Source organism: Lynx canadensis, chromosome B1, assembly GCF_007474595.2.
Source record: "Lynx canadensis isolate LIC74 chromosome B1, mLynCan4.pri.v2, whole genome shotgun sequence".
Classification (NCBI taxonomy): domain Eukaryota; kingdom Metazoa; phylum Chordata; class Mammalia; order Carnivora; family Felidae; genus Lynx; species Lynx canadensis.
Genome location: NC_044306.2, coordinates 148,765,907 through 148,789,760, shown reverse-complemented (window position 1 = coordinate 148,789,760; position 23,854 = coordinate 148,765,907). Strand labels below are relative to the sequence as shown.

The following is a 23,854-nucleotide window of genomic DNA, read 5'->3' as shown; positions in this document are numbered from 1 at the left end:
ACATTATTAACCATGGAAACTAAGAGCATTCTCCCCATAAGGTAGCTAGTGGCCTTTGATGTGGCCAGGGGTAAAGGGTATAGTCTAAACATTGATGAATTACTAAGTCAGTCATCACCCCCATCCTGGCAATTTGAATTACAAATGCAGAAATAATTTTCCAGTTGGGGGCAGGACAGAAGAAAGTAGAAACGTTCATTATAACCACTCCATATCAAATAAGGCCCATGAATTCTGCTGCTGAGTACTCCAGAGCTGTCTTGAGTCTAGAATCACTCACCAGTCTCCTTGAGACCTATGTGGCCCTATTAAGGCACCAGTTTTGAGGTTTCTTTGACATTCATCCTCCATTGTTCTTCTATGAGATTGTACAATAAACTCTACTATAAATGATCTAGTTGAGTAGATTTATAGTCTTAAAAAAAAAAAAAAAAAGACCTAAGAGCGGATACCTTACAATTACATGTCAGTTTACAAAGTGCTTTCACTTACATTATCTCATTTACTCTATCAACATCTCAGTAAACTAATGAACTTCAGAGATAGAGAAATTTTCAGGCATCGTATCATTAGAAGCAATTAACTTCCAAGGCAGAAAAATCCTACACTGACACTTTCAATAATCTGAGGCTGTCTCTGGATAACTTCTATAGACAATTTTTTTTCAATGTCCTCTAAACATGGTTGGGTATGAATATGAGGTCCCCAAATGCATAGCCAATTTACCACCAAGTTGAGGATGAAGTTGGCACACAGAGAAAGCCTGACTCAAGGGAACTGTAGAAAACTGGAGATGGATTCACTGAATAAATGCCACCCTGAAAACTTCCAATCTTGAAACTTCATTTCTGTGAACCAACAAATATCCTTATTGTTTCAACCAAAGATAGTTTAGTTTTCTGCTGTGTGTAACTGAAAGCATACTATCTGATTTGGCATCAATTACATTATTACATGCATTCAAAAAGCGGGAATAGGGCCTTGGGAGGAAGATAAGAGCACCCATGACTGGGGAGGGAGGGGTGTAAGAAGTCTGGACAAAGGATGTTGCCTCGTCAGTTCACAGGTGTGTTTAGAAGAGGGTCTATGGCAGCAGACGGATTGGAAGAGAAGAGAAGAAAAAAGAAGTAAAAGGAAAAAAAGGTAAAGATAACTTTCATGTACTTAGTAGCCCAGTTCCTTCTAAGTTGCTTGATACTTTCAGTTTTAAAAGGAAGCTTAGAGTATAGTTATAAATCTGCAAGTAAAAATAGTAATTTCTGCAAATTAAATTTTGAATAGCACTATAGTAGTGCAATGTTTCCCAAACTTCAGGTTTTCTCACAGCACATTTATTTTTTTTTAAACAATTTTTTTTAACGTTTATTTATTTTTGAGACAGAGAGAGACAGAGCATGAACGGGGGAGGGGCAGAGAGAGAGGGAGACACAGAATCGGAAGCAAGCTCCAGGCTCTGAGCCATCAGCCCAGAGCCTGACGCGGGGCTCGAACTCACGGACTGCGAGATCGTGACCTGAGCTGAAGTCGGACACTTAACCGACTGAGCCACCCAGGCGCCCCACACAGCACATTTAGATATTTGTTATGTCTAAGTCATGTCATGTCTGAGTCATACTTTTACCTAATCCTTTCTTTTAAAACAGTAATGACCAAGGGTTATTTTGCCCCTGGGAGGACACTTGGCAATGTCTGGAGACATTTTTGTTTGTCATAAATGGGTGCTACTGGCATCTAGGACATAGAAGGCAGGGATACTATTAAAAATCCTATAATACACAACATAGCCTCCCACAACAAAGAACTGTCTGGTCAGCAGTGCCAAAGATGAGAAACCCTGATTTAAATTAGCTTGTTTTTCTCCTAAACTTCATAATAACTACCATTTATTGAGCAACAGTATTTTAAAAATATTGTTCTACAAACTGAGAGTTGATGGGGGGTGGGGGGGGAGGGTGGATGATGGGTATTGAGGAGGGCACCTTTTGGGATGAGCACTGGGTGTTGTATGGGAGCCAATTTGACAATAAATTTCATATTTAAAATAAATGAAAATAATAAAAATAAAAATATTGTTCTAAGTGCTTCATGTGCAGTATCTCATTGAATCCACACATTCATCTTATATATTAGTATTACCATTGAACTTATTTTACAAGTGAGGAAACTGAGGGCTACTTAATTTGTCCAAGGTCTAACAGCTAGCAAGTAGATGAACCTGAATACTGTGATGCTAGAGATTCTGAACTTGACCAATAAGATCTACTTTACATCGCTACTGTAAATGAAAACCATTATCACATGCCTTATGTAATAGAAGATATAAATAAATTCAATAAGAGCACTATTTTATTAAGCTCTAGCTAAATATTGTTGCCTACTAAAGTCTCTGGGTCTAAAGCCTGTGGCTCTCTCTCTTAAAACTGGAGACTATATGTTAAAGAGATGTTAAAGACATAGGCATCAAACCAAGACTTTCTCCTTCATAATCAGAAGAAATGAAAATTAATTTAAAGGGGAATAACTTTCTTAATATGTGACTCAATATTATATAAAGCTGTGTTTGTGTACTACTTATATTCCCAACCCTACAATAATACAAAGCCCTGGACATTTGATTCCCCATGAATTAGATAGTACCTGGGTTCAAATTCAGGGTCTCCTACTTACTCCTGGTGTTACATTAGATGTGATTTAATATCCTCACCCATAGAACTGGGACAGGGACATCTGCCTCACTGGGTTGTGGTAAGAATTAAATGAGGATAGAACCTTGCAAGATTCCGGCAGAAAATTACGCAGCCATAAAATAAATATTAGTTCCCCTCATTTCCTGAAAATTCTGTGGTCTCTTTCCAGTACTGGCTTAGATTCTCATATGCTTCCATGATTATACAAGCTAAGAGCCATGGCAGGACGGGCAGCCACAGTTGGCTCCAGAGTATTACCAGAAACAAAGAGCTGCTTTCAGTCCTATCCCAAGTAGCTACTAAGGCCTCTTGGGAGGCACGGCCTTTTGAGCCATGCTGCGTAGCCACCAACCACCCTTTCCCAACCCCCTGCCTCCTGTGATGGTTGTTGATGATCTGGGGAAGATTTATGGAAATTGTAAGCATGAAGGCCCTGTGACAGTGATTCTAATAGATGACACAGGTCCCTGGAGGTTGCCGGAGGCAGGAAAGAGTCAGGGGAGAAGGAGGAGGCTTTGTTCCTAGGAACAGAGTTGTGGTTCCATCTTAATGTCTTTGCACACACACACCTGCTCCAATTTTAGACCTGCCATTTGACCATGCAGTCACTGAGTTATGGCTAAAAGCTATACTTTAAATATTCACAGCACTTCCTATAGAACTAAATTTACAGTTCTGTGATCAAGTAAAGCAGAGTTCAACTGAGCATTGGAACTATTGTCTGCTTGGTGGTCAGAACACCTTGTATCTTTATGCTGTAACTCTTGAATTTCTTCCCTACTTGATTCCTGATACCTTTACTCCTCTAAAATATTGCTTTAATAAGTTGAGATTTCATGCCATAATTAGGGATAATGAATGAAAATGCAAATACAGCTAGAGTTAATGCATTGACAAATCCGAACTATCTCCCCCCCACTAGAATATACACTTCTTGGGGTCAGGGACTTTGTTTTATACCCTACTATATCCCCAAGTGCTAACATAAGTAACTAGTATATGGTTAGTACTAATAAATATTGTTGAATGAATGAGAGTTTGTACTAAGGTAATTAGTTGTAGCAGTCAACATGTCCTTTGTCTATGTATGTATTTTTTTTTTCATGCTTCAGAGCTTTACACATGTGGCATCATCTTTCTGTAATGCCATGTCTCTGCCTCTTACTCCTCTCTCACCCCTTCCTGATCTGGAGAAAGTCTATTAACCTTTTAAGACTTGCTTCTTGAGACACCTGGGTGGCTCAGTCAGTTAAGCCTCTGGCTTCGGCTCAGGTCACAATCTCACAGGTTTGTGAGTTTGAGCCCCATATCAGGCTCTGTGCTGACAGCACGGGGCCTGGAGCCTGCTTCAGATTCTGTGTCTCCCTCTCTCTCTGCCCCTTCCCTGTTCTCTCTCTCTCTCTCTCTCTCTCTCTCTCTCTCAAAAGTAAGTAAACATAAAAAAGCAGACAAACAAAAAAAGACTTGCTTCTTTTGGGGCATGTGGGTGGCTCAGTTGGTCAAGTATCTTGCCTATTGATTTCAGCTCAGGTCATTATTTCACAGTTCATGAGACAGAGTCCCAAATCAGGATCTGCCCTCACAGGGTGGAGCCTGCTTGGGATTCTCTCTCTCCTTGTTTCTCTGCCCCTCCCCTGCTCACACACACTCCCTCTCTCTCAAAAGTAAGTAAATAAGCAAGTAAGTAACTAAATAAATAAATAAATACATAAATAAATAAAAATAAAACAAAAAAATGCTTTATTTTGCACATGAAATCTTCCCGCCATTTTCATTCTAAAACTCTTGCCCTGTACTCAAATGGAATGATTGGTGTGGAAACACAGAGTAGAGACTATAAATAAGGGATTTAGAAATAGTTTGTCAAATTTCAAGGTGGGACGGATTATCCTGGGCTTCTTCTCTGCAGATTCTTCCTGGGGGTTCCTGGGTGGCTCAGTCGGTTTAGCGTCCGACTTCGGCTAAGATCATGATCTTGCGGTTCATGAATTTGAGCCCAGCATCAGGCTCTGTGCTGATAGCTCAGAGCCTGGAGCCTGCCTTGAATTCTGTATCTCCCTCTCTCTCTGCCCCTCCTCTGTTCACATTCTATCTCTCTCTCTCAAAAATAGGGAACAGTTTAAAAAAAAAAAAACTGGTCAAATCTGTAGATTCTTCCTGGTTACCCTGATGCTATACAAACCTTAAAAATAGTGCTATTTGGGGAGGGTTGCAATATTTCTCCCAAGGAAAAACTTGATTTGACTATCTGGGACCAGATTTCTATTGGTGAAGTACAGGGGAATTGTATTGTGTAAAGCAGTATCTCACATCTCCAGCTATAAGAGGATTGTGGCCTGCTCAGGTTGCTATGGTTGTGACCATGACAACTATGAAAAACATGAGAGGGATGCCAAGAAGAGGGAGTGGTAATGGCCATAAGTGAGAGAACAAATGGCCAGGAGTAGGGACAGCCTAGGGTTCCTGGGGTCCAGTGGTTGTAAAGGCAGGGATTTAAGACCATATTGCAAGATCTGACTTCCACATCTCATTATTTACATTGATGCAAACCCTGAACCGCTCATAACTAATCTGTTTTATTCATCCATTCTGCTTTAAGTTACTCTGAGTAGGGGACTGGAGATGGGGGAGGCAACCTAAGAACAGAGGGCATAACCCAGAGGGCTGCAGCTCTTGAGAACAGGCACTATCTTATTAAGCCAACTGTGAATTTGTGTGGGTGAAAGTAACAGCTGCTGATTCTTAGGATATTTTTAAGTTGCAGCCAGTTGGGATACTTTCTATGCCTATATATGGTCCTTCATGCTAAAGGACCTCATGGAGATGGGTGGGCTAAAAACATAGACTCCTTGCAACTGCAGCATCATCTCTTGGTCTTTGGCACCACATAACCAGCTTGCTCTCTGGGAAACTTTAGCAAGGTTAAAAGTTAAGCAGCTCATCTGACATACACAGTAGTGACTTCTCCATCCCCTCCCCCCCTCCATTGTTGCTAGGTTTCTTTGAGATTAAAAGAGAGACTTATTTGTTTAGTCCCCATACACTTTCAAGCTGCTTAGCTACCACATCCTGTGCACAACATGTACTCCAGGCAAACAAACTTCTAAGGGTACCGCAGATTGAAGCAGTAAACTAGCCTATCCAGAATGAGCCCCCCGGAGTCCATGTGCTATATGAAGCAATCCAAAACACAGCTGGTAGAGTTAATTTTAGGCTTTCTGACCTTGGCAATGTCCTATCAATTTGGGAAAGGCAGCTTTGAATAGGTTCAAAAAGGACCCTTTCTCCTCCTCCCCCCAATGCAGCTGCCTGGAAAAGTGGCTACAAGGTCTAAGTTTAGTGGGAAAAAACAATCAATTGTGGACAATAATAAACTTGACAGATAAAGACAGTCAACATTTACTGGGCAAGTGCATATAGTCCATGCAAGAAATCTTTTATGATTTTTGTCCTATGAACTAAGATTCTAAAAATTGTATACCAAAAGTAGCAGCTTCCAAAAAGTTCTAAGACTGGCTTCTTGAAAGCAAAAATCAATTTCTATGTCATGGTGCTTCAAAACACCAAAACAGAGAAACTTAACAGAAGACCATGGGCGAATGGAAGGGGGAAAAATAGTTACAGAGAGGGAGGGAGGCAAACCATAAGAGACTCTTAAATACAGCGAACAAACTGAGGGTTGGTGGGGGGGTGGTGGAGGAGAGGGAAAAATGGGTGATGGATATTGAGGAGGGCACTTGTTGGGATGAGCACTGGGGGTTGTATGTAAGTGATGAATCACGGGGATCTACCCCTAAACCAAGAGCACACTGTACACACTGTATGTTAGCCAACTTGACAATCAATTATATTAAAAAATAAATAAAATGTACATTGTAAAAATAATTAAAATTAAAATTAAAAAACCCACCAAAAGTGGGTTGGCAATGATGAGAGGGGAATAGAAGTTTTATTAATTTGTGCTGTTTATAAATATAACAGGAATTTATATGCAAGGAGTAAATACATACCAGCCATTTCTCAATGCACAGGATCTAATTCTCTGACCAAAATAAGTGAGGTCCTGGGGCACCTGGGTGGCTTAGTCGGTTGGGCGTCTGACTTCAGCTCAGGTCATGATCTCACAGTTCATGAGTTCGAGCCCCGCATCAGGCTCTGTGCTGACAGCTCAGTGCCTGGAGCCTGCTTCAGATTATCTGTCTCCCTCTCTCTCTGTCCTTCCCTGACTTCTCTGTCCTTCCCTTGCTTGTGCTCTATCTCTCAAAATAATAAAAAAAAGTAGGTGAGTTCTCTTTCATATATGCTCACATATAACATAGGCTTTTCCTTACCGAAACTTACATGCTTTTTAATTTTGCTTTTGTCTGATTACCTGTATTTCCCAATGACCTATAGGACTCATGATGTTTTTTGCTTCCAGAGGCCCATAATAGACAGTAAATGCTTGTTGAGTGGACAAATGGTATGTATGTCATCATTCTCTTAAATCTAGCATTTTATTGCACAAACCTCACCTTTAAAAGAATGAACAGCTTGAATTGGAGGGGATTGGGTTAGGGTTGGGATCAATAGAAGATTTCTTCTTCCCTTGTAACACATTAAATAAGCTTTGTGTTTTGATACTTTATGGCTTTTAGTGATAAATGATTGTACCCAGAGACACCAAGTTTCATGAACCAATCTTTTACACTTCTTTTTAAATTTTTTCAAAAGTTTGTTAATTTTGAGAGAGACAGAGAGAGCAAGTAGGGGAGGGGGAGAGAGAGAATCCGAGGAAGAGAGAGAATCCCAAGCAGGCTCTGCACTATTAGCATGGAGCCCAACATGGGGCTTTAACCCATGAACTGTGAGATCATGACCTGAGCAGAAGTTGGATGCTTAATGGACTGAGCCACCCAGGTGCCCCACTTTCATTCTTTTCTATTATAGCAGAATAATATGCCCTTGAGAAGCATTTATAACCATACACTGGTTTGTGTATAACTATACATGTTTGTCTTTAATGAAGCAAGGTATGGAATTAAGATCTAAAGGGCATTAATGAGGGTTAGGTTGAACTGCTAGCTATGTTAAGTGGGATTGTGTAGCATGCCAAAATTCATTTAGGATATATTCATTCTAATTTAGGTCATTATGGAAATGGGCAGAAGGAAATGGGATCTACTGAATTCAGCTTGTATGTACAGCTATGTGATTTTGAGCAAGTTACATACATAACCTCTCAGCATTAGTTTCCTAATCTATACATGGGGGGAATAACACCTAATACCAACCTTATGGGGTAGTGTAAGGAATAAATGACATGAGGATAAAATATATGAAAAGCTTAGCAGAGTGACTAGACCATGAGAAATATTCAATATGAGGTAGCTATAAAAACAATCTTATGCAATAAACTAATTAGATGGAATAATTACCACATCAATCTAGATGTTATGTAACCAAAACACTCTTGCACAACAGAATGCACTTGATCAGGTTACTAAAGATTTGTTGCCTAGGTGTACTTTTTCTATTGCTGTGCAGGTATCTATTCTTTCCCAGTCAGATCACATTTTAGAATCAGAAGGAATCAGCTACTTAAGAAATACTGAGGCCCAGATTTAGCCACAGGGTTTGAATTTGGCATTTCTTCTCCCTGGTATTAACTGCATTTCCTTTTAGTTTTATATATAAAAGAATATCTTTATATAGGCAGAAAAGGCTGGGTGATATGAGGGCAAGGAAAGAATGCTCTGGTCCAAAAAAAATCATTATTATTTTTTTTTAAGTTTTTTTTAATGTTCATTTATTTTTGAGAGAGAGAGAGAGAGAGAGAGAGAGAGAATGGATAGGAGAGGGGCAGAGAGAGAGGGAGAGAGAATCTCAAGCAGGCTCCGTGCTATCAGTGCAGAGCCCCATGTGGGGCTCAAACTCACAAACTGTGAGATCATGACCTGAGCCAAAATCAAGATCTGACGCTTAACTAACTGAACCATCTAGGCACCCCCAAAAATCATTGTTCTGTATCAGCAAATTTTAAATTCCCATCACTAATTAATACTTCTTATAGGCCTTTGCAAAAGGAGACCTGCTATTTATTTGTTTTTCTTTATATTATGGAAAATTTCAAAACTAAATTTTCAAAAGCAAATAGCACAGTTTAATGATTCTCATATTCTTATCACCTGGCTTTGACAATTATCAACTCACAGCCAATCTCATTTCATTTATACTCCTACTTCCCTCTCCCACATTATTCTGAAGCAAATTCCAGGCATATTGTTTCATCTGTAAGTATTTGGTACATATTTATAAAACATAAGGGCTCTTTAAAAAAACATAACTACAACATCATCACCACAATAATTAGTCCTTAATCATCAATTGCCCAGTGTTCAAAACTTTCAGATGTCCATAAATGACATAAATATTTATTGTTCTTTTTCACATTGCTTGTTTGAATTAGGATGTAAGTGAAAGCACACCTGACAACTGGTGGGTATCTCTCTTATGTTTCTTTCAACCTCTAGGTTTCTCTTTCAGCTCTATTTTCCCTTTGTAATTCATTTGTTGAAGACATTGGGTCCTGTATCATTTCTCCACAGTTTGGATTTTGTTGATGAATCCATGTGGTGTCATTTAACGTGTTCTTTACCATATTCTGCTGTTCTCTCTATTCCCTATAATTTAATATAGTTGATCTAGAGGCTTAACCAGATTCAAGTTCTCTTTCGTTGGCAAGACTTTTTCACAGGTGATGATACATTCTTCCATCAGGATGCATACAAAGTATGGTTTTCTCCCTGTGATACCAGCAGCCATGATTAATGCCTAGATCCAGTAATTTATTAGGGGTTGCAAAAATGGTGATATTCTAATAATAATTAAATCATTCCTACTGTTTTTTTAATTTTCTTTTTTTAACATTTATTCATTTTTGAGAGATAGAGACAGAGCGCGAGCTGGGGAGGGGCAGAGAGAGGGAGACACAGAACCTGAAGCAGGCTCCAGGCTCTGAGCTGTCAGCAGAAAGCCCGACATGGGACCTGAACTCACGAACCATGAGATCATGACCTGAGCCGAAGTCGGATGCTTAACCAACTGAGCCACCCAGGTGCCCCTGTTTTTGTTTTTTTGTTTTTTTTAACTGAAATGTTTCTATAAGGAGAAATTTCCTCTTACCCACTATTTGGAAACTTGGCTTTAATTAGTGTTATCTTACCTGGGAAGGGTAACATGTTAGTGAACACATTGGAAATGATTAATCTGATAAAAAGTATGATGAATCATCTCTAAGGTTGTAGAAACCATTACCTTGAGGGAAAAGGAGATTATAAATACAACTGAAGTAGGTAAGTGGTGATCAGAAACCAGAGATATCTGGGAAGAGAAGTAAAGAATAAACAGATGCTTACAGGTAATGCTCTGCTATGTCTATCCTTATCGGGAATATAAATTCCTATTTGCAAGCCCATCTTATGGTTTCAAATACTATTTACTTACTGAGGTCTGCATTCATGCCTGCAGTTTGGATCTCTCCCTCTGCTTTGTGCAGTAGTCAAAACTCTTCAGACATCACTACTTTGATGTCTAATAGACATCTCAAAGCTAACTAATCTAAAATAGAACTTTGGTTTTACTACCAAATTATCACTCAGACCTTCCCTATTTCAATAAATGGCTATTTCCATCAGTTGCTAAAGCCAAAATAATAGGAGTAATCTTTGACTCCTTTCTTTCCCCAACCTGCACAATCACCAAGTGCTGTTGGTTTTACCTTGAGATTATTAATTTCTCCTATTATTAATGACACTACCCTAAACCAAATCACAACTGAGAAACAAATGGACTATTACAATAGTCTTCTGGTTTCCCTTCTGACATGTTGGCCTCCTCTGGTCCATTCTCCACAACAAGGGAGAATGATCTTTCCAAAATGCTAATCACGGATCATGAGCTGATAATTGTTGAAGCTGTGTGATGGATTCATCATATTTCTTCCCCTCTATATATGTTTGAAATTTTCCAAATTAAAAAAAATGAAATGTTATTCAGATTATTTTGTTTTACTTCTTTTGTTTAATGTTCTCAGAATAAAATCCAAATGCCTTGCCTAAGCTTGTCAAACCCAGCCTGCCCTGTCTACATGTCCGGGCTTCTCTTATGCCATTCTTCTTGCTCACTCTGCCCAGGCCATAACCTTTCAACTCTAAGAACTCTTTAAGCTCTTTCTTATCTTAGAGCATTTTCACTTGTTATTCCCTCTACCAGAAAATGCTCATCCCCTAGTTCTTTGCAAGGCTGGCTCCTTCTCTTGTCTCAGGTCTTAGCAAAAATGTCACCTCCTTGAGAGGACTTTATGAACCATTCAATCTAAATTAAATCCTCTTCGGGGCACCTGGGTGGCTCAGTTGGTTGAGCTTCCGACTTCGGCCCTGGTCATGATCTTAGGGTTTGTGGGTTTGAGCCCCACATTGGGCTCTGTGCTGACAGCTGGAGCCTGCTTCGGATTCTGTGTCTCCCTCTCTTCTGCCCACACTCTGTCTCTCTTTCTCGCTCAAAAACAAATAAACGTTTAGAAAAATTAAAAAATAAATAAATGAATTAGATCCTCTTCCTTCACCATTATTCTCTATGACATTATTCTGTTTATTTCCTATCTTACCAGAATGTATAACTATCTTGTTTGTTTATATTTATATATGTAAATATACTTATAAATTTGAATAGATCTGTAAAGATATTTGAAAGCATATACCCACACATGTTCTGTTGTATTCTATTCTATTCATCCTATAGTCTCAATTCTTTGAAAAACTGGTAAATACAAACTTTAATAATCTTTCATAAACAAAGATTTATAAACAAAATAAGTTTTTGACCAGGAGAGGAACTTCTTGAAATTTTAAGAGAAGAGTGATATGAAATATGGATTGGTGAAAGTGCAATTGCAATTAGAAATGTCCATTTGAATAAATCTCTATTTGGTTCTAAATTTCCCAGTGCTTTCGAAGCTGAATAATTTTAAGTGACAGCCATGGTTTGATTTAAATGTCTAACCTCTGGAATTATATTCCATATTATTAACATGACTATCATTTTTAAGACCAATATATTTAAGTTTTATCAGCTGTTAATTTCAGGCAACTCTCCTTGTGGTATGAAAAGAAGAACTCAGCAGGTACTTTAGCAGATTCTCTCCTCTGCCAATTGTTATCCTGATTCAGTGTCATAGGATTCACCTAAATTGTGTTTGAACAAAAGCAAAACTATGTAAGACAGCCTGCCAAATCAGGGAGCAGATGGGAACTGTCTGCCAGTCATTTGATGGATGTCCGTGACATGACAGACTTTTAGAACTGAAATATCTTAGAGATCATGAAATAATCCAAGACCCTCATTTTAAAAGGTGTGAACTGTTGTTCTAATAGGTTAACTGATTTACTCTTCCCAAACATAATTTCCTAATCTGGTAATTCAAGTCTTACTTTCAGAAGACCCTTATGGAATTACATAATAAATTAGTACCAAATCAAGATCTGGGCTTTTGTTATAAATCCATTATTTTCACTATATTGAGATAAATCCTTTCCCCCCTTCTTTCCTGCATCTTTTGAGTATTTAAGTCTTCCCAAATTATTCCAGTGACCTCTGCTGTTCCCAAGATAATGTCAAGATTCCAATATTTTCTTCTGTATTTTTTTTAAATGGTTTGATTTACCAACATGCCAAACTAATAATGCACCAACTCAAAAGCATATAGTTCATATTGGTACTTCCTTCATGTCAGTTAGCCCAAAGTGGGTTAATAGCTGCACATTATTTAAGTTATGTTCAGGTTCTTTGAAAACTTACTTGTGGACTTGATGCATGTTTTAAGTAAAGAAGATGGACATCTCTTGTGTAAAATAAATGGGTACTTAAATTGATAATGTTGTGGTAGGTTGGTTATCAGTGGCAATGCTGATTAAGCATTTATGGGGCCTAAGCCAATTATAACCATTCGGCACTCTGTTGCACAAAACATTCTAGAGGCTAGAATTGATTCAGTCCCCCTTATAGAGAGCCTTGCATTTCACAGTTAAGGGGTTCAGAGCCAGGCTTTATAATCCATTTAAGAATGCTCCACATTGAATATGTCACCACAGCAGTTTTCCCAGCTGCTGATGACACCATAGCTTGCCTGTTTAGACAATAATGGATCCTGACCTCTCCTAGTTCAGGGTTTTAAAATACAACCATAAAACGACAGGGTCCTTGAAAACCCATTTAGACCCTTTTCTCTCCTCTGGGGGAACCACACCCAACCCATTCCAAACACGTTAAACTTCCTCCTGTTTTTATATACTAGCAAAGAGACTCCATAACCTTTTACCATCCTGTGCCGAACACTTACAGAGGGCATAATTCTGGTGGCAATTCCATCCCTCACTGCAGAACCCTGACATCCCGCAGCTGAAGCCCACTTCCTTCCTGACTGCTGAAACCCAGCTAAGCAGTTCGGAGCGCTTTGCCACGACCCGCAACTAGGTGGACAGTCCTTGACCAATCTGGTGGCCCCAGTGCACTCGCTGGGCGTGGTCCGGGGCTGCAAAGATGTCTAGAACTTGAGGGACCCGGGGCCACAGCGGGAGAGGGAGGGTCGGCGCCCGCCACTCTCGCGAGAGTTCGCGGGGCGAGGGCGGTGAGGGACTGGAGACGAGGAGTAGGGGGAGGAGGAAGGAGAGGAATCGGAGGAGGGGGAGGCGCGACAAGCAGCTCAGCAGTCACGGCGGCTGTTCTTTGGAGAGCAGGCGTGTGGCCCTTTCCCCGCCTTCTTTCCCTTCCCCTCCCAGTGAGTGATTCAAGCCGTGCGCTTCCCACTTCCGCCCCCTCCGCCTGCCATTGGAACTAGCAAAGCCGAACAAGTTGGGGCCGTCGAACAGCTGGCGCTTCCCTTCCTCCTCCTCTCCTTCTTCTCTCCTTCCCTCTTCATCCCTGGCCGCCGCCGCCGCCGCCCGGAGGCCTAGAAACCACAAAGCCCCCAGCCCACGCCGCGGCAGACATGAGCTTCTTGTTGTGAGTAGCCAGGCCCCGCTTGCGCCGGCTTTGTTCGGGCGACCAGGGCCGCGGGCCCCAGCTCGCCTTGCCCGGAGCTGCCCGGGCCGGGCGTTCCCACTGAGCAGGTCTCCGGTAGCCCTTCTGGTGCGCTGGCGCTGCCTGACGGCCGTCGCCTCCCCAACCCGCTTCAAGCTCGCTTGGAGTCCTCCAGCCCCCACAGAGGCTCTTTCTCCCCGGACCCCGAGTCCCGACACACCCGGTGCCTGGGTCTGCATTCTCCATCTCCCCATCTTTCCCTTCGTTCCACTCTTGGGTTTGTTGGTTTGCACGCTCTGCATAGATATAGATACCTCCCACTCCTCCGCATGACCTTTATGCGTCGCGTGCCAGGTGGTCTTTCTCCGTTTCGCTTGCCCATTGCTTTTTTCTGGATTCCAAGCACACAAGGTCGGGCGTTGTACTTTTCCCTGTCACCCCAGCACCCTTTTAACTTCCCTCTTAGGTTTTAGGAGTGGAAAGTTGGAGTAACAAGTCCTGTGGATGTAACACATCCTTAATGAGGCGGCTTTAGGGTCAGGATCCCCAGGTGACAGCCCAGGGTCTTGGAGTGTGGAGCAGCTACTTGGTTCACCGAGGTGCCCTTCCTCCCAGTATGCTCCCCAGAAAAGTACGGGCTTTATCTTTTTAGACAGCCACCAAGCAGTCCGGTAGTGTGCTCTGGGTTGATTAGGTCCGCTGGGGAGTTATTTTGCAGATCATTTGTAAATGCCAACTTAACGTCACATTTAGTGCTGGTCCCTATTTCATTTACCTTTATTGCAGACGAGTTTGGGGGGATGGACAGAAAGATGGGATGGCCAGATGGGGGTATGGAGGCAGCAGACAGCCCCAGGTCGTCTGAACACCCTTGGAATTCCGCGTTTGAAGGCTTCGTTGTGATTCACTTTTGTTTGATCTGTGGTTAGAAAGCTAATAAAAACTTGGAGGTTGAAACTAACATCATATACTCCTTTACTGTTGTGTACAGAATAGTATTTTTCTTCACAACAGTAGCAATAGCAGTTCTGTTCCCATTCTCTTCTTTCCCCACCTGTAATTTTTAGTCATCACATTGGCACCTGGATCCTGAGAATTTAATTAACCCTTATTTTCACAGGCCCCTATGTAGAATATTAATTCTTTTTCGAGTGTTCAGGCAAAACTGAGTGACCACAGAAGGCTAACTGGCAGGCCAGCTTGCTAACATTTCTCATGTGCACAGGAGGCCTGGTTTGTGTCATCCTGCCTAACACATGTGAGTTTGTGAAATCTCTTCCTTAGGCTCATCCTGGAAGTTGATTTTGAGTTTGTCATGTAGGTAGTGATAGGAGGATTGGGGGACTTCATGAAAGTCCTTGTTTCCCATGTTAGCTTGAAACGAGATTTCCAGGTATCTCAGCTTGAAGCTTCTCATCTTGAGTGTATTTTTACACTGCTGATATTTGATTTCTTCAAGAATTAAAAGCTGTCTTCAAAATAGCAATGTAGATGATGTCTGTAACTGCTGCTAATGGACTTGTGTCTCTTGGAACTCCGAGCTAAATTGGTTGAGGCAGGGAAAAACCATATTTGGCTGAAACTAGGGATGGAGAAAGTTTTGGTGGTATTTTCTGAATACACATAGAATAGTATCCTATTTATACATGGCTCAGTATGTAATAGTTACAGAAATGAAGTGGATAAGTTTATTTCTTCTGAAGCATATTAATTACATAAGAAAAATCTTGCCATAACTGATGTATGTAAATATATGGCACATTAGAGGGTTTGTACTATTTGGGGTACAATTTTTCAGTCAGGTCTCATGTAGCAGTTAATATATTCCCACCATTGGATTGTGTTTGACAATCCAAAAAAGTTAATCCAACATTTTTGGTTTTGGTTTTTGTCCACTAGTAGTTCCAACGCTAAATTGAAGATCTCATAGATATAAATAATTATTCTCAGAAATGAAAGAACAAAGTTTTGGTTATTTCATCTATATGTTATTTGGTATAGCTTCCTGAATATTATTTCTCTACCAGGAGTTGATCAGAGAAATTAAGAGTTGCTGTTTAGGAGTTAAATGTAAGTATTTTCTGGGCATCTGGGTGGCTTAGTTGGCTAAGCCTCTGACTCTTGATCTCAACTAAGGTCTTGATCTCAGGATTGAGAGTTCAACCCCCACGTTGGGCTCCATGCTGGGCATGGAGCCTACTTAAAAAAATTGTGTGTGTTTGTGTGTATACACACATTTTTCTCTAGTTCTTAGAAGCTTACTTGGAAGGCTACTGTAAATGGTTGTAGCTGAGGAAGTAAGGGCAATGTGAGATATGTTAGTTAATGAGTGTGCTGACTCATAATTCCCGAGGGCTTTAAGACAGAAGGAAAGAATTATTGTTTAAAAAAATAATTTATTGTGCCAGGCACTGATGTAGGCACTGGGTATCATTTATGAACAAAACAGTAAGAGATTCCTGTATTAGTTCAGTTTATGTTTTGGTAAGCGACCATAAACACTGAATATCAGTAAATTATACCACATGGTAGGAGGACGTAAGTGCCAGGAAACAAAGTAAAGCAGGGTAAAGAGGTTTTGGGATGGGGAGATGAGGTAGATTAGGTAATACCCAAAGGGTGTCCAGATAATCAGCAGCAGTGATACCTTTTGTAGCTTTTGTGCAGATGCACAGAATAAATTTGTACAGCATGTGTAGATAAGATTGGGACAAAGCTTTGGGTGTGCTGCAGACTGGCCTTTGGGTACCTTTAATAAGCTAAATTCCCAACTGATACATAGAGAAACTTCACAGGAACCTAATTTAACTTAATAGACTCAAATCTTTAAACATTGTCAGCACCTGCTGTGTGCTAAGCATTGTGGACAATGTGGGACTCCAGAGTGATCGATCGTTTATAAATCGTCATCTGTAATAGAGGCAGTACATGGGGGTCTAAAGAATATGGAGCAATTTGTCCGATTTGGGCTGGAAGAAAGCTTTGTGAAAGAAGTGATGGAATATATAACAAGGGTTTTCTGAAAGGGGAATGGGAAGTAGAAGATTTCAGTCAGAGGAAACGTCATAGAGACATGAATTTGCTTGTGAATTGTCCATTTTCAGGTTTGTCTGAAAAGCTGTAGAATCTTAGAGCTAGATGAGATCTATAAGTAACATAGCTTACTCAACTTCTTTTTGGTAAAGTGGCAAAATCACCAACTTTAGGTTATTGGCCTGATTATTGGCATGGGTTAAATCAAAATACAGCCCTCTTAGGGTTTTTCCTCTCTTGGCATTTTATGCATATAAAATTCAGGGAAATTTAGGATCAGAGCTCTTAACGTTCACTCAAAGTGTGTTCACTGAAAATACTGAGTATTCTTTATATTTCTTGCATTTTGGAATTGCTAGTCTCTTCTGACCAGTGAAATTTTACAGAAATATTTAACTTGAAAAAGACTAAGGCCTTATTTCCTAATGTAGGGCTACTTGGTTGAAACAGAGTTGAAACAAACACTTGTGGTTAACTTTAAAATGGAGGTCTGTAGGAAAGGTGGTTTAGGAATGTGAATGAGTATAAACCAGATCTGTTTCTGTATAGGCAGAAACAGAGATAGATAGAGACAGGAAGGAAATTTTTATTAAGCATTATGTGAAGTAACTTCAATGTAAAGAATAGAAATTTAGGAAAGGAGACCTAGGGTTATAGCTGTGTTTATGTGTCCATCTCTGTCTTCCTCTCCTACTTCTCTTTTTTCTCCCTGTCCCCTTCCCCAGATCCATCTTTGTTTTTTTGTTTTAAATTTTAAGCTTATGTGGGGCGCCTGGGTGGCTCAGTCAGTTGAGCATCCGACTTCAGCTCAGGTCATGATCTCGCAGTTTGTGAGTTCAAGCCCGACATCGGGCTTTGTGCTGTCAGCTCAGAGCCTGGAACCTTCTTCGGATTCTGTGTCACCCTCTCTTTCTGCCCCTCCCCTGCTCATGCTCTGTGTCTCTCTGGCTCAAAAATAAATAAAAACATTAAAAAAAAAATTTTAAGCTTATGTATTTATTTTTGAGTCAGAGAGTGGGGGTCGGGGGAAAGAGAATCCCAAGCAGGCTCCGCACTGGTAGTGCAGAGCCTGACATGGGGCTCGATCTCATGAACCATGAGATCATGACCTGAGCCTAAATCAAGAATTATATTGTCTCAGTTTTGGCTAGTGGGAGTCCTATTCAGGCTGGCTTTTGTGTCCCTTTGACTTGTCTCTGTCTTTTTGTGAGCACTACCTAACTTTCTGGCACAACCAAATGTTCCAGGTTTATCCTACACTTTCTCTGCCCTGGCCCTGGAAATGGTTATTTCTCTAAAGGTGTAGGTTCTATTCATTGAAAAATAGTATTTAGAAAACAGAATGTAGGTGATAGGTATGCTTGTTGGTACAGATGCATTGCTGCTCCCAGACCTTCTCATTGGACTGTGCTAGAAAATAACATAACCACACACATTTACATGTGCATATATTTTTTTCTATCTGTGTATATTGAGTACATTAACTCTAATACCTGCAATGCTGAGCCAAGTAGCACAGGGTTCCTTCTAGCCTTCTCCCTTTACATATTTTTCACTTCCTTCTTTGTTAGTGAGAAACTAGGCTCCCATAATCCTCAACATACGTATTTGCTCAAACTGCTGTGTATAGCCATTCTCCTAACCCAACCCTTCCTGGCCACCCTTCTTGTGGCTTGGGCCTCCACATGTCATCTGAGCATGTGTGGGCCCCTGCTTCCACCATATCATGGTTGAAGGCAGTCTCAGACTCCACTGGGTATGGTGTGAGTGTGACAGTAATCTAATTTTTTCCCTATGAATCCTGTGTTTAGGATCAATACCTCAGACATGTTGGGAGGATTAGAGATACCGAATGGAAAAAGCCTAGCTTGATAAATTGTAGTTAAGTGCAGCAGTTCATTATCAATAACTCAGCAGTGTTATGACTGCTGGTAGCTGTTATTATTTTTTGTAAGCATCTTCATCATTTCTGATTACTTAAATCCTAGCCAATTTCTGTAGGTTTCTAATCACATGTATCAGTACTACGATTTTCTGCAGTTAGAGCTTAAAAGCAGGGGTTTGATTGAAGGTAAGCAAATATTTGGGTAATAGTTTACCTTATAGCCAAGTAGCCTTATAATTACTATTTATAAAGGAAAGGTTGGATTTTCTTTTATTGCTACTATTTTATCTTTCAGCCTAAATCCTTTTGTTCTCAAATTGAAATTTGATGGGAATAGTTCAATAGTTGTAGTATTGGCTATTAGAGGAATATTTTTTGTGTATGTTTCTTTGTAGAAATAGGTGATGGTATAACTTAAATACTTTCTTAATATTCACTGTAAATAGGGAATAGTTAAGTGGAAGCAATAGAAGTATTTTCCAGTATCTTGGTGCCTAGATCATGTTTCAGGCAGATGAGCAGCAGCATGGCCTTTCTGCTCTGTAGAGAGTCTGTTTATTAATTAGTGCCCTGTAGCATTAGATTTAACTACTGAAATAGCTTTTTGTTTAAAAACTCCCTGTGGTTATAGTTTTTATTCACATATGCCTTGTTCCATTCTTCCTAACTCTTCCCCACATCCTGCCAAATATTTAGCTGGCCCTTTTGTTTTCAACTCTTAGAAATTTCACTTTTGAATCCGTGAACAACAAACTGATTTGTCAAAACTGAGTTCTCTCAACTGGAACATAGCATTGTTTTGAGGACTGATGCTTATGTCTCTAGCCTATGGTTAACTCCCAAAGGGGTCTTAATCAGTCAGCCTATTTAACTCTTTAATCGATCCTTCACCGACTTTGTCAGGTTTTTTTTTCTTTTTTCTTTTTTTTTTTTTTTAAGTAAACTCTACCCTCAACATGGGGCTGCAACTCCCAACCCTGAAATCAGGAGTTGCTTGCTGTACTGACTGAGCCAGCCAAGCACCCCAACCTTCTCAGTTATTTTTTTTTAATTTTTTAAAACTTACATTCAAGTTAGTTACCATATAGTGCGATGATGATTTCAGAAGTAGAATCCAGTGATTCATCCCCTACATATAACACCCAGTGCTCATCTGAACAAATGTCCTCCTTGATGCCTCTTGCCCATTTAGCCCATCTCCTCACCCCAAACCCTTCCAGCAACCCTCAGTTTGTTCTCTGTATTTAAGTCTCTTATATTTTGTCCCCTCCCTGTTTTTATATTATTTTTGCTTCCCTTCCCTTATGTTTGTCTGTTTTGTATCTTAAATTCCACATATGAGTAAAGTCATATATTTGTTTTTTTCTGACTTATTTCGCTTAGCGTAATACACTCCAGTTCCATCCATATTGTTGCCAATGGCAAGTTTCATTCTTTTTGATTGCCAAGTAATATTCCATTGCATATGTATATATACCATATCTTCTTTATCGATTCATCAGTTGATGGACATTTGGGCTCTTTCCATACTTTGGGTATTGTCAATAGTGCTGCTATAAACATTGGGGTGCATATGCCCCTTTGAAACAGCATATCTGCATCCTCTGGATAAATACCTAGTAGTGCAATTGCTGGAGGGTTTTTTTTTTTATTTGTTTTTTAAGTTTATTTATTTATTTTGAGAGAGAAAGAGACAGCATGAGCAGGAGAGGGGCAGAGAGAGAGGGAGAGGGAGAGAATCCTTAGCAGGCTCCATGCTGCCAGTGCAGAGCCAGATGTGGGGCTCGAACTCATGAAACTGTGAGGTCATGACCTGAGCTGAAACCAAGAGTCAGACATTTAACTGACTGAGCCACCCAGGTGCTCCCCAACCTTGTCAGTTTGTAATTTGGGAAATGACAAACATCAAGAACCAACATGAAAGTTTTGTTTGTTTGTTTGTTTCTTTTTTTTTTTTTTTCAAACTACAGTTACAGCCAACTATCCAAAAAGTACAGTTACAACTTGCTAAACATTTGGGAACCAAAATGTACCTCAATTGAGAGGTATCGATTTTAGCTTTTGCTTAAGTGGGAACATAGTTTGGGTGTTGGGACTACATTGTTTAGTGATAACTGTAGGTTCTAGAGATACCTTTACCTTTTTTTAAAAATTTTTTTTTTAAATCTTTTATTTTATTTTTGAGAGAGAGACAGAGTGTGAGCAGGGGAGGAGCAGAGAGAGAGAGAGAGAGACACAGAATCCAAAGCAGGCTCTAGGCCCTGAGCTGTCAGCACAGAGCCTGACGTGGGGCTCGAACCCACAAGACGTGAGATCATGACCTGAGCCGAAGTCAGATGCTCAACTGACTGAGCCACCCAGGTGCCCATACCTTTTTTTTTTTTTTTTTTTAATTTTTTTTTCAACGTTTTTATTTATTTTTGGGACAGAGAGAGACAGAGCATGAACGGGGGAGGGGCAGAGAGAGAGGGAGACACAGAATCGGAAACAGGCTCCAGGCTCTGAGCCATCAGCCCAGAGCCTGACGCAGGGCTCGAACTCACGGACCGCGAGATCGTGACCTGGCTGAAGTCGGACGCTCAACCGACTGCGCCACCCAGGCGCCCCCCCTTTTTTTTTTTTAATGCCATTCAATATTTAGAAAAAAAAGTACCACTATCATTTTGTATTACCATTGGGAAGAAAGGCTGCTGTTGGCTCTTTGGTGACAGAAGACCCCCCCCCACCCCACCCAGGACTGAGGAGATCCAAATCTCTATATAATTATAATTCTTGATAAGTCTGCTTTGTACCCTTAAAGTGTGGAGCTTTGGCATCACCTAGGAGCATGTTAGAAATGCAAGATTTCAGGCCCGAAGCCTTGAATTAGAATGCATTTTAAGATTCCCTAGGTGAAAAGCACATTCAAGTTTGAGAAGCTTTGGATTATAATAGTAAGTGGATAATGCCTGTATATGGAGTTAAATGATTCAAAATAAGGTAAAGAAGAAAAATCTTTCGGATTCACTATAATACTACCTCTGTTCTTGAGAGAATCTGTGAGGCCCTGACAGTTTCTATTCTTGACCAAACTTAGGCTCTTGAACCTTCTCCTAGGCTCATCTGTGCACTTCCTTAAAGTCTAGTTTAGCAAGAACCTTGCTTGGTCAGTTTAACCAGACTCCCCCTTCCTGCAGCCTCAATATCTGATTTAGCTTCCTTATCCTCCACTGTCCCTCAGGTGATGTTTGATCATCCTGGCCTGTCTTCAGCAAGAATCCCCTTAGGTCGGTTTAGCCAGAACCCTCCTAACCCTGATATTTCCTCCTAGTAATTTTCTGTCCATTCATTCCCATACCCTGCTTCTTGGCTATAATTCCTACTTGCACATTAGACACCCCCCTCCCCCCAGTAAAATCCCATCCCATTGCAGTGGTTCCTATATTTATCTCATTGTACTCTCAAGGAGGTTAGGTCCCTTGGTTGTCTTTGCATACTTGTGATTATTTAAATTATTAGTTAAGGTCCCCTTCCCCCCTTCTGGACTGTAAGTTTCATAGTGTTTGTTCACTGTTTTATTTCTCAGAATGTTAGTATATTGCTTGGCAAGTATGGTGTGTGTGTGTGTGTGTGTGTGTGTGTGTGTGTGTATAATTTTTTTTATTGACTAAAGGTTGTCATGGAAACAGTAGTAGTTAATGAGTGAGGAGACCTGAGTTTCAGAGTCTTTGTTCTGTCACCAGCCATGTGACCTTGGGCACATCACTTAATTTCGTAGCTTCTGTTTCCTCTGTCTACTGGGTGGAAAGGAATGCCTAGTCTATTGGGTAAATTTGAGAATTGAAAGAATGTATATGTAAGTTTTCATAAACCAGAGAGTCCTGTACAAACACTGTTATTATCCTTGCTTATGAAGTTCCCAAACCCAGTATATAAACGCTTTCTGCATTCCAAATTTTATTTAGCTATGTTACAAATGAATGGTATTATTGAATAATACAATAAATATTTACTGGACTCCTTCTGTGTCTAAAGCAAAGTGTTTGCTGGTGGTGGAAGGAGAAAGGTAGGGGGTCAGAAATAAATAAGATGTGGTCTCTGGCCTCAAGTATCTTTGAAGACCAGTATGTCATGTGGATATACTCCTCAAGAGTTGTTTTTAACTCATTTTAAGTCCACTGGCTAACGAAGGTTAAAGATTATTGATGTTGCATTGACTATACAACTCTTTTGGATATAGGAATGAAATAGTTGCATTCCGTGTTTATAAAAGTCACAGGATGTATCCATTGTGTTCATACATACGGAACAGCAGGAATTGTGTAGATGTGTGCTTCTGTATTTTTAGGTAGAGGCTGTTTCTAGTGGATGGATGTGGGTTCCTTCCCTACTAGATTTTGCCACTGCTGCCGTAATTACTCTGCTGTAGCACTGCATTTTTTAATAGGGAAAGGGAGTGGCTGGAATTCTTTGGACCACTTTTTTCTTGCAGTTCACTTGGACTTTTCAGGTAGAGATTGGAGTGTGCTGGCAGTGGTTGGCAAAATCCCAAGGCATAGAGAGCCTCTGTGATGTGGTGTTTGCTTACCACTCCAGCCTCGTTTGTGCCTTCCTGCCATGCTCTCCCCCATGGAGCCCAGCCATTTTATTTGCATTTCTTTCAACATACATTCCTCCCTTGTCTGCCTGCCTTTGTAAGTGGTATTCCTGTTCTTCTGGCTGGACTGCCCTTCTTCCCACCCTTATTTCTTCAGTTCAAGAGCCAACTCTTTTCCCCTGACTTGTGACCCCTTTACAATTTATTGGATAACATTTCAGATTCCATATTATAGCCCTTATCAAAAACAACTGTACTTATCAGTTTTCTGGCCTTTCTTCTTCATCAGAATGCGTGACCTCCTTAAAGGTAACAGTGATTTCAAAAGCTGTACTTAAATCTCTACCACCTAGTATAGTGCCTCGTGTATATTACACACTCGGTAACAAAAATTTTTTAAAAAATCAAAGACATTTTCAAGTATTTTCATGGTGGTAGGTGGAGGTCTTAGTGATTCCTTTTACTCTGCTCTAATTTTGACCTTTAAGAGACTTCTTGGGAAATATAAATAGGTGCACAGAAAGGTTTGGAACACCTATTTGTTGGATGTTTATCTCACAATTTTGTAGAGACCTTGTTGTCTTACCCCTTTTTCAGGATTGGTATATGCCAGGC

At 40.4% G+C, this 23,854-nt stretch overlaps 1 protein-coding gene and 1 long non-coding RNA gene across 2 annotated transcripts in view; one reads left to right on the top strand and one right to left on the bottom strand.

Annotated features, from left to right (window-relative positions):
• LOC115512575 overlaps positions 1-14,364 on the bottom strand; it is a 38,126-nt gene extending 23,762 nt beyond the window's left edge. Inside the window, exon 1 of the long non-coding RNA XR_003968428.1 lies at positions 14,060-14,364. This is a non-coding gene — a long non-coding RNA (uncharacterized LOC115512575). The remainder of the gene's footprint in view (positions 1-14,059) is intronic.
• The window catches only part of MOB1B (MOB kinase activator 1B), a 54,235-nt gene continuing 43,760 nt past the window's right edge, over positions 13,380-23,854 (top strand). Inside the window, exon 1 of the mRNA XM_030313724.1 lies at positions 13,380-13,727. Coding sequence (XP_030169584.1) covers positions 13,714-13,727 — 14 coding nt within the window. The 5' untranslated portion in view covers positions 13,380-13,713. The remainder of the gene's footprint in view (positions 13,728-23,854) is intronic.